An 11,403-nucleotide genomic window follows, 5' to 3' on the forward strand; every position below is an offset into this window, starting at 1 on the left:
GTCTAAACAAGGATTATTTCATTTTGGGTATTATATCCACAGTGGCTAGTAGACAGTATGTGTTTAATAAATGCCTGATGGTTGCTTGATGGGTCCAGTCAAAGGATGACTAGATGGGAATCAGGAGGCCTGGACCATTACTTCCTCTCCTTGAGTTTGTTTCCTCTTCTGTAAAATAAAGTTGATACCTGCCCCCAGAAGGCTATTGTGAAGATCCCATTATGTGATACTTATTATGTGAAAATTCTTTGGAAAGTAAGACAAACCACGTGCTGTGTGGCCAGGAGCACGGTCACCCTACAGCATGTGTCCCATGCATTGTGTCTGACTCTGCTTCAATTGCTGATTGCAGTTCGAGAAAAGAAAGATGTTCCCCTTGACCCTGAAGACCAGAAGGAAGAGGATGGTTCTTTTGATTACAGGTAGGCTTTCTCTTCTCTCTCTCTCTCTCTCTCTCTCTCTCTCTCTCTCTCTCTCTCTCTCTCTCTCTCTCTCTCTCTCTCTCATCTCCACGGCTCTCATCGTCTTCCCTCACCCATCATCCTGTCCTTTCCTCCCAACCTCCCCTTGTCTCTTTAAGAGAACTATACAGATTTGCTAAAAAGACACCAAGCAGATTTTCTCTCTGATAAGGCTTTTATCTCTGTCCTCTTTGATAACACCTTGAGAAAAGGACAAGTGATACTGAGTTTGCTCAGAGAGCCTGCTCATCTTAATTCCTTAGGACAAGGCAGCACCCTCTGGGAGACACTACCCAGGACCTCACCCCTATATAGATGGAAGATTGAAGGCACTTCCACATTCCAGATCAGAAACAAGTGATGAGCCCTACTAGGAGGTAGGATAGCTAGGTTTGAATCCCAGCCCTACAACTTGCTACCTGTGTGACCTCGGGCAAGTCACTTGATCTTTAAAAGCAGGCTTTGTGTCATCCTTTGGATTTGTGCCCTCAGTGTCTGACACAGTGCCCAGAACATAGTAGCTATTTTTTAATATTTTTTTACATAGTAGGTATTTAATAAATGCTTGCTTGATTGTTTGATCAGTCAAATGAAGTTCCACGCTCAATGATCTCTCAAGTTCCTCCCACTATAAATCCCATGATCCTCTTTTTTGATCCAAGTAAGGAGTTTGCAAACATTGCCTGCATTATATGAATGAAGACTTTTATTATACTAAACATTCCTCCCCTCCAATCCTAGTGCCAAACCTGGTGATTCCATAAGAGAGGTTATAGTATAACCTAGACATTATATGCTTAGGATAATGTAGGCTTGTATTTCCAGGGCCTAGCAAAGTTCCAGACACATAGCAGTTGATAAATGTTGATTTATTTGAATTGTCATCTTAAAGAGCCCCAACAGTGATAAAAATGAGACACTAAACCCCTTTTCTCTGTCATCAAGATGCCTTTTGAGGGGCAGCTAGGTGGTGCAGTGGATAGAGCACTGGTCCTGGAGTCAGGAGTACCTGAGTTCAAATCCAGCCTCAGACACTTAATGCTTACTAGCTGTGTGACCCTGGGCAAGTCACTTAACCCCAATTGCCTCACTTAAAAAAAAAAAAGATGCCTTTTGAGCTCTAGAAAGATTGGAAACTCCCCATTTGGGAGCCAGTATCCTTTAAAAAGAGAGCAGCCTTCAAAGAGGCAAGGTTTGTCTACTCTCCTTCCTGACCTCAGTTCAGGCATTTGCCTCTTGTGATGAGCACAACCTTCAGAACTCCTTCCTGGAGCATATCTTTGAGTGGAGCATCAAGTTTAGGGGAGAGGGTGGCTTTCTTTATAAATATGAATTAGCATTAGTCTCATCTTCATCCAAAAGCATGAATTAATTACCCTCTTGCGCATGGTGCTGTCCAAAACAATTTGGACAGAACCTACCCTCCTTGGCTTGACTCTGACTAATAGTGACTTGGAATTCTAGAATTGTGGGGTTCAACACTAGATGAAACCTTAGAGAACATTTAGCCCATCAGAGGTATACAGCAGCCGGCCGAGTCCTGGAAACAACCTTGAGACAGATGGTCCTTGCAGGGTGGGACATGGGGAAGATTCACAGCTGCTAGACAAAAATATAATGTTGTGTGGGGCAGCTGGGTGGTGCAGTGGATAAAGCACCAGCCCTGAATTCAGGAGGGCCTGAGTTCAAATCCGGCCTCAGACACTTGACACATACTAGCTGTGTGACCCTGGGCAAGTCACTTAACCTTCATTTTATATGTATGTATGTATGTATGTATATGTATGTGTGTATCTGTGTATGTATGTGTATATGTGTATATGTGTATATATATGTATGTGTATATGTGTATATATATATGTATGTGTATATGTGTGTATATGTGTATATATATGTGTGTGTATATATATACACACACACACACACACACACACATATATAAAATGTGGTAGCACTGGAAACCTGCATTCTTGTCCTCTTGTGAGACCAGCATGCTGTATGACCTTGGACAAATCATTTCCTCTGTCCAAGCTCACTCAGCTGTAAAGTGAAGAGGATGGACCAGATAATCACTTGGGTTTCTTCCAGCTTGAAAAATCTACGCTTAAACAAGACTGACTTGGAATGTTGTCTCACCGGCAGCCAACCCCACTGTGATGCTGACAAGATATAAACAAGTCTGACTAGAATACAGATTATTGGCAATTAGTGTGTCCCTCATCAGATAAGCAGTGGGAAAGAGTGAGGCAGCATAGGAATAATAGTAAGTGTTTATAGGACACTATAAGATTTGGAAAGGGTGTCTGTTACATGGGTTATTTCATTTGATCCTCAGACAGCCCTGTTATTATCCCCATATTAAAGATGAGGAAACTAAGGGTTAGTAATCTGACTTCTCTGTGCCTCAGTTTCCTCAAGGCAAAATGGAAATTAAATCCTGCACTACCAATGTCATTGCCTTGCTTTAGCAAAGGCATTAACCTTAGAGTGCTACAGAAATGTGAGGAATTGTTCTGTCTAATGCATTTGCATAGGGTGCCCACAAAGCCTGCCCTCAGTGGGCTACCTCTTGATATAAAATCCTGACTTAAAGCTGGAAACAACATTAGAAATCATTTAGTCCAACCTTCTCATTTTATAAATAAATTATTAACTTGAGGACCAATGACTTGCCCAAGGTCACAACAGGAGAGTTCATCCCCTTTCCTTTTCCTCATGCCTTCCTCTTCTCACCTTCTTTTATGCTGCACCTCATCTGCCCAGACAACCATAGGCAACCTCAATGCACAAAGCTACCATCAGGGGACTCGCTGGCAAGTCAACAATCAGAAAAAGCAGGTGCCCCCTCCCCATGTAGGAGCTCACTGCGTGGCATTCTGGGCCCAGGCCCATCCTCCCCACCAGGACATACTGTCCCTGAAAAGTGAAGGCCCCTTTTCTGTCCTGCTCCAGATGTTCCTCAGACACCCTTGGGGAGGCCCAACCTCCCCAGAGGTAGAACCAAAGGGTGGCACAGAGGGGTTTGGGTTTTTTCTGTTTTCACTTCAACAGCACAGGGTGTGTTTTTTTCTGGCTTGCTGCCTGGCTTTGTTTTTTCTGCCAACCCCCTGCCCTCACCCCACATGGTATCTGTTGAATCCCAGCCATAGAACCAAGTATCCTCTGCCATATTTGCTCTTTGGGCAGCCCCTGACCAGATCACAGGATCATTGACCCGGGGCTGGAAGGGATGTCTAAAGCCATCTAGTCCTACCTTCTCATTCCACAGATGAGGAAACTGAGGCTCAGCTGGGGACAGAACACCCCTCTGCCCCCACCAATTGTATATGTTGACCACATCTACCATTCTGGGGCAAACTCAGGCTAGAATTGGTACCCTAGAGCCAAACTGAGTCTTCAGTGGGGTGGGGGAAGAAGAGAGAGGAACATGGGGAAGAAAAGGTTGTTCACCCTTGATCTCACTTTTGCAGGCAAGTTGGAATGCTGCTTCTCTCTGCTTCTCTCTTTGATTTCTACCCCCTCTCCATGTCTGAGCACATGGATCAGGAAGGTCTCTTGAAAGGTACAAGCACAGGAAGCTGAAGGGCCAGCCACAATCTGGTATCTTTCCAGTATCTGGGGTTGGCAGGACCCAACTTTCAAGAAGCTAAGACGTGAAAAAGATTTGTTCTCCTTTCTCCCTTCCCTACTCCTAATCTACCACCTCTCTGCCTCAGAGTTGCTTTTAACTTAGGGAAATGGAATCAGGGTCAGGAATAGCCACATGGCCTATTCTCTACCCAATTCTATATAACATACCATTGGCGGGGGGAGAGGTACAGGGGAGCAATTCATAGTCAGATGGGGAGAGCATCAGAAACAGTTTTATGGAGACGGAAGTTCTCCCCAACCCCCAAATTGTAATGTGACCCTGGAGGTCAGTTTCCCTAATATCATACTAATTTACTTTGCCAAATCTTTTATATTTGTGACACAGTATCACAGTCACTCGTCTAACTGGGACATGTTGGCTACTCGTTTTCCATTGGCTACAGATGCCTCTATCTCTCAGCCACCTAACGGAACTCTCCAAAAATAGCAATGTTGTGGTCCAAGGGAAGAGGCATGGGAGATTTTATTTCTTTCAGGCCCTGGGTTCCTGCTTCTTTCTTATTTCCTGTAGCTGGATTCAGTTCTTGCCTTACCCCTTCTGAACAAACCATAGTTCCTCTTTCCAGAAATGGGGTGCCCCAGATATACACACTGTAATTGCTTGACATCCATTCCATAAGCCAGTGTGGGAATTCAGTGGGAAGCAGGTCATCTAACTTTATATATTTTATATGTACCTAGGTATTTGCATGTTGTTTCCCCCATTAATTAGAATGTAAGCTCCTTGAGGGCAGGGACTGTTTTGATCTTCTTTCTATGACCCCCATGCCTGGCACATAGTAAGTACTTAATGAACACTTGCTAATGGACTTATGTAGGGAATTCTCAGCTTGGACTCCACTTCTAACACTCTATCTCCTTCTGCCCCCTTCCCTCTCTGTCTGCCCCTCTCCCACCCCTGCCAGTGATGAGGATAACAAGCCCCTACAAGGAAGCCAGACATCCTTGGATGGCACCATCAAGCAGCAAGAGAGCGACGACAGCCTGGTGGACTATGGCGAGGGGGGAGAAGGACAGTTTAATGAGGATGGATCTTTCATTGGCCAATACACAGTCAAAAAGGACAAGGAAGAGACAGAAGGGAATGAAAGCTCAGAGGCCACATCGCCTGTCAATGCCATCTACTCCCTGGCATAGCTCGGCCCATATAGACACAGCCACTCTAGTCAAGGGGGGGGAGGGGAAGCGGGAGGAAAAAAACCCACTGCAGACTGACTACTAAACCACCACCACCCAAAGGGATGAGGGACAGCATGGCAATCAGAGACGCCAGTGTCAGGGGATCAGCTGAGCCGAGTGGACCTGTGACAGCCCAGCCAACAGCAAAGCCTCTCCCCCTTCCTCTCCCCTCCCTCCCCCTACCCCACCCCCCGGGTGCCAACAGGGTGATCACAGAGCTGGAGACCAGACTTGAGCTGAGCCAGAAGGGAACAGGTTCCTGGGGTTCAGTCAAATAACCAACGTGAGCTTTCAGAACCCAACCGTCCCTGTCCCCTCCACCTTACCCCCAATATGCACACAAGTTATTTGGCAACATTTCACCTATGGTACCTCTCTCCTTCATACCCTACCCCATACCATCCCCTTAGTTCTCTTCCAAAAAAGGTTTCCACTTTTGTTTTTCTTTTGGAGGTCAATCCCTGGAAGAGAATGGAGGGATGACCCCTCCCCAGAGAGCAGAAAGAGACTGGCAAAAGGATCAATCGGCAACAGGACAGAGAATCTCTAGTATTCAGACACTTCTGAGCCCCTTCATTTCCAAAGGATGCCTTTCTGGCCATATGTGCGCCTCCCCCTGCCCCCTCCTCTTCAGCCTTTGTCCACACCAACCTGGGCCCGCCTTCTTTCTGCAAAACAACAGTATTTTTGGACAGAGGGAGGGTGAGGAGGGTCTCGAGCCTCTCTCTGGCTCGTGTTGGGAGCTGGGTACACATCTTGCGACCACTCCCTTATGAGGTGGGGCTATACTTCCCCACCCACCTCGAAATCACGTGGAGTTCCTTTTATCCTGAAGAAGAGGTCTTGGACTGCAGGAAAAAGAAGGTGGTGCTTGAATGGAAGGCCTTTGACTGCTGTGACCAGGTCTAGCTAGATGTAAAGCCTAGGTCTGGGTACCTGAGGAAGGTAGGAGTGTTTGGGCCTCAAAAAGGAACAGAAGGAAGCAGGCTTTGGGTTTTGGCTTTCCTCCTCTCCCCCTAGTAAAGCTCCAGATTTGACAGAAGAGTAGAAGGAGAACAACCAAGATACTGAAGTTGCCCCCTGACCTGGAAGTAGATGAGAAAGAGTCCAGCACGGCTACCCCGGAGGAGACTGCACCTTGTCCCAGCAGAATAACATCCATAAGCTTGGCCAGTTGGAGACGTGTGAGACGGCTTTCCCTTGTTCCTCTCCAATGTGCTGGATATCATCTCCATGCTCCCTGTTCAGGAGGGTATCATGACTCACATGTTACATGTCATGCGGATGGTGGTCGCTGGTGGGTTACTGAAAGGCCTCAGCCAACAAGTCTGTTCCCCCCTGAGACAGAACTGGTGTTATCCTTCTGTTGGGGTATTTACATATCAGAAGAACCTAAGGTAACAATACTAACAGCACTCTACCACCTCTGCCCAGATAGGAATCCCTCTCATTGCGATGTTCTTCCTATGCCTTACCCAGCTCCCGGCTATCCTCGGAGGTCCGGGGTTCCCGGTCCCTCGCTGCAAGCCCCCATGCCCCTGAGGCATCAGACTCATGGAGAATCCGGCCACCTATGCAATGCTTCATAGCAGAAGAAGAAATGACCACTCAGTGCCCGCCCTGGACCAATGGTGAGTGGAGTCATTTTCCCACCAGCAGTACTGAGTGACGGTGCTGCCTTTGTGGTCCCCACCGAGCGCATTTTTTAAAAACCAAAGTTCCCTAGCCTGTGTGCGTGATACAGCGAGAGGGTGCGCAGTCCTGCAGACCTGTTCTGTAGCTGTAGCTTATCTCCAGAGGATGTTGATATTTCACCTGTCATGGATCAAGTAGTAGCCACTGGTTGGTGAAAGAACCTCAATGGTGACAAGGCTAAACCTTCCAGATACATTGTTTCTCAGTGACATTTGCCACATCTCCAAGCCCCAAAGGTATTAACAACAAAATTACTTTGTGTGATGTAAAAATAATTCAGATGAAGCTTAAACTGTCCTGTGCCAACAGGGCAGGTAGGGAAACATAGCAGAGAGCTAGGCTGGGTGCATTATTCAAACCTGAGAGCGATCAGATGCCCCATGGACTGGACTGCTATAGCACGAGACCTATTTTCATAGGAAGACGCTCTCTGGTGTTGAAATGGGGCAGGGCAAAAGGCTGGGGGAAGCAAATTCAGGGCCTCCTTTGCTCCTACATAGAGGTAACAGGCCATTCTGTTGGAAGCATGGGGCACCCCAAAGGGAAGGATGTCTTCCTCCAGAGGAAAGTATCCCCATGGGACTATTTAAGAACCTTTCTAGCAAGGACCTTGAGGGAAGAAAAGACCAAAGTCTCCTTTGGTCCCCTGTTCTAGTGTTCCAACAGCCTTGATTTCCCCGACTGCCGAGGTAATAAAGGTGCTGTCCCACTTCAAATTGTTTGTGAGATGCCTATTCGAGGTTGGAGACTCAGCCTGCTGCTGGGGGAGCAAGTGTTCTCTCTCCACCCAGCTGACTGACCCATGCTTCATGTGCTTCATCAAATCCATACAGCACATGGGCTCACCAGGGGCAGGGCAGGGCACCCGCAGTGTGGGCAGCTGCCTCTGGGAAGCAGAGCATCAGGGATCACCAGGTCAGGTACAACCCCATGCTGGCATCAGCCCCAGTTCAGCAGGCAAATAGTATTGGCCAGCGTTCACTGCTGGGTTGGGTCTCTCAAGCAACCATCAGAAGACGTAACTACAGCAGGTGCCAGGAGTTTAGAAGAAAACACAACAACAACAATAACCACAACAATTTAAAACAAATAAAACTAAAACCAGGTGCTTCAGCCAGCCAGTCTGGCTGGGATTGGGGGTGGGGGTGGGTGTGGGAATGTTGGTTACCTTGCCAGGGCTTCAGCAGTATCAACATCAGGCTCACTGTTGGGGAGGAAAGCCAAATTTGACGACCCAGGTCTTGTTCCCTCCCCTCCCAAATTGGCTGTGCTGCAGTCCCATCACAAGGCTGTTTATCCTCACCTCTAGACCACAAGGGCTGTGACTTCCTCTGTCTTTGAACAAAGTGGGTATTGAATTGTTGACCACAGTGCATCGTGTGGAAGCTTAATAGCTCTTTGGCTCCAAGCCCTAGGGAAGAGCCCAGAGAGGACATGCAGAACTCCTTGTTAAAACAAGACTGAAGGTGATCAGGAGAGTGGGTGTAAGGGAACCCCTGGGTTCCCTTCCTAGAGGAAATGCCTGGCCACCTTGATCAAGTTAATAGAACTCCTTGTGCCTCATCCCTCTCCCCAAGAGATTTTAGAGGTAACCCATGGATACTGTAGTGGCAAGAGGTGCTGATCTGTTCCTTCTCTGGGTCTCCCAGCCTTACCATGGAAAGCTTTGTGGTTTTTTGGCTAGAGTATGTGTGAGAGGGGGAGAAGAGAAAGAGGAATCTGCTGTCTTGTCTTGTGTTTTAATTGAGGTCAAGCTGAAAGGAGAACCCGGCTTAACTCATCCCAGGCCTTTGCCCATCCCAACTGAGTATCCAATCTCTTGAGATAAGGCTATTAGGCCTTTACATTCTGATGGCCTGGGGTATCTGTCATCCAGTCCACATGGAGAACCACAGGACTCAAGGAGAAGTAGATCCATCCATATTGTATGAATTGACCCTCATGGATCAGAATCCTTTGCCAATACCCAGATCTTTGGGGGATGAGGGGTACATCTTTGCCAGAGACCTGGATTTTGGATTGGCATCCAGGTTTCCCTTGGGCCCCGCCCCAGCCCACACTTTAGCCAATATTAAGTCCCTTTTTCTTCCCAAAACACAGATACATAGAAAACCCAATAAAGTCATTTAGCACTCAGAAGGGAGCTTGGAGATCATCTAATGTGATATCCTCATTTTCCAGATGAGCAGACTGAGACCCAGAGAAATGGCTTGCCTAAATTCTCACAGTGTCTAATCCCACTGCTCCTATGTGTCTAATCCAGGGTTTCAGTGACCCTGTTATCCTGACTCCAATTCCAGAGCTTTCCTCCGCCCCCCCCCACCGGTCCCTAACACAAACCTTTTAAAAATACCTATACTGGGTGCAGAGCACTCTGCCAGGTGCTGGAGGAGGTAGGGGAGTTTGCATAAGACCTAGGCCCTACCTTCTACGAAGCCCAGTTTAGGGGAAGTGTGCCTTTGAGAGAAGTAAGGGATCCTGGCAAGACTCTCCAAGTCAGGATACAGCTGTAATGTGTGGGATGAATGACTCCAAGAACTTGAAATGTCAGGAGGAAGGACACACAGAACTCACCTCCAGGAAGCCTCAGGAGCCCTCGCCTCGCTCAAACCAAGGCATTCAGAAGGGGCCAGTTGTCACCAGACTCAACAGTGGCCCACATATAAACCATTTGGCAAGGCCCATGGACTAATGTGTTCTCTTCTGTTTAAGAGCAGTGTTCACTGAGATAGGTTCAGGCAGTGGAGAGGTCCCAGGGGCCCCAGCCATACCCTAGGACCTGTGCCCTGCTTACATCACATCAGTATTATGTGGATATTCCATCAAGGATGGACCTGGATAAAGGTTGCCAGCTTCACCTGATTTGAAGAAGCCCTTTATTCCAGTTGGACCCTGATGGCCAGACATTTCCTACCTAAATGGACTTTCCCCTCCGAAGGATGGATTGCAGATAGGAATCTTCTGATTCTAGAAATTTTATTTCATTCTCTCACAACTCATGGCTAACCCAACTTTGCATTTGGGACCCTCCCTGGACAACAGAATAGAATGAATAAGTAAAATGGCTTAAAGAGGAAAAAATGAACTGGTCATTTGGCTGCGGAGGGCACACCATGGACTTCATCCACCATGTTGGGGTTCATTCTAAGGTGACATCTTTTGTTCTGTTACATATCCAGCCCTCCTTATACATTACGCTCCAAGGGTAGGCCTCCAGTCATTCTGTGCTTGTGCCAGCAGGGAGCTGAGGGGCAGTGGGATGCTCTGCACTGGGCCACTCCAGCCAGTCAGCACAAGACAAAAAGACTTCAGTTAAGCAATAAACACAAAAATCTGGGAAAAGACATTCAGAGTTTTGTGTGTTATCAACCCTTTTCTTTTCACACACACACACACACACACACACACACACACACACACACATACGCAAATGGATGAACCTGTCCCTGTGTCTTTTTCTGCTCCCAGAAAGAGATTTCCTCAGTCAGTGTTGTCCCTCTGCCTGGCCACCTTCTTTGCCAACTTCTCCATGAGCTCCTCTTGTTTGGAATACCAGTCACCTATCACAGGGCCTGTTATATTCTTCACGGGTCCCTGCAGCCCTTGCTGCTCACTCCTTCTGCCTATGGTGTCTCTTCTCCTTTGTCCTTTTCCTCTCTGCCTCCCCATTGAAGCCTACTGGGCTTCTCTTTCTCCCCACCTCTTTGCACTGCAAATTCTCATTGGTTCTCTGCTGGGGAAGAAGTTTTCCCCAGTAGTATCCTTCAGCCTCCCACTCCCTCCCATCTGTCTGGTCTTTTTTTCATTCATTAAATATTTAACCTTCCATGGCAGACCTCATTTTAACGCCTCTCACATACACATTTTTCCCCTTTTTTCTGAGTTATTTTGCATTAACCAACTTTGTCAGCAGTAGATGAGTATCAGAGGCTGTCACGAGTGACCTACAGCAGGGAAGATTTCTGGGCCATGGAGAACCGTTTAATTCATGGACTTATAAACTGACTGCATGAGCAATGAAAAGGCCAAATTATTCAGATTTTTTTTGGAATCACTGTAAAAAAAAACCCAATTGATTTTTTTTGTATAGAGAACACTAAACGTATAATAAAAATTGTTCAAAACAGACTTCCTACACCGAGTTTGTCTTTTTTTTTTTTTTGCCCCTTTAGACCAATGAGGGGATGTTAGGGTATTAATGGAGATGTTCCACATGTATGGTGCCTGTAAACCTTCAGTACTCAGATATTGAACGATAGAACAGCAGAGATAGAAGGATCTTCAGATTGGCTTAGTCCAGCCTACTCATTTAATAGATTAGGAAACTGAGTCTTTAAAAAGTCACCTGTCTTATCCGAGGCAGTGAAGGAAGTTAGGAGCAGAACCAGAATACAATACTAGGCTATCTTAAGTCTCA

At 46.9% G+C, this 11,403-nt stretch overlaps 1 protein-coding gene across 14 annotated transcripts in view; it reads left to right on the forward strand.

Moving 5' to 3' along the window:
* Nucleotides 1-11,114, forward strand: part of NFASC (neurofascin) — a 256,804-nt gene extending 245,690 nt beyond the window's left edge. For all 14 annotated transcript variants that reach the window (XM_043963346.1, XM_043963350.1, XM_043963348.1 and 11 more), the window contains 2 exons: nt 353-422; nt 5,018-11,114. In XM_043963346.1, the coding sequence (XP_043819281.1) occupies nt 353-422; nt 5,018-5,249 (302 nt within the window). In that variant the 3' untranslated portion in view covers nt 5,250-11,114. The remainder of the gene's footprint in view (nt 1-352; nt 423-5,017) is intronic.
* Nucleotides 11,115-11,403: the final 289 nt, after the last annotated feature.

Source organism: Dromiciops gliroides, chromosome 4, assembly GCF_019393635.1.
Source record: "Dromiciops gliroides isolate mDroGli1 chromosome 4, mDroGli1.pri, whole genome shotgun sequence".
NCBI lineage: Eukaryota > Metazoa > Chordata > Mammalia > Microbiotheria > Microbiotheriidae > Dromiciops > Dromiciops gliroides.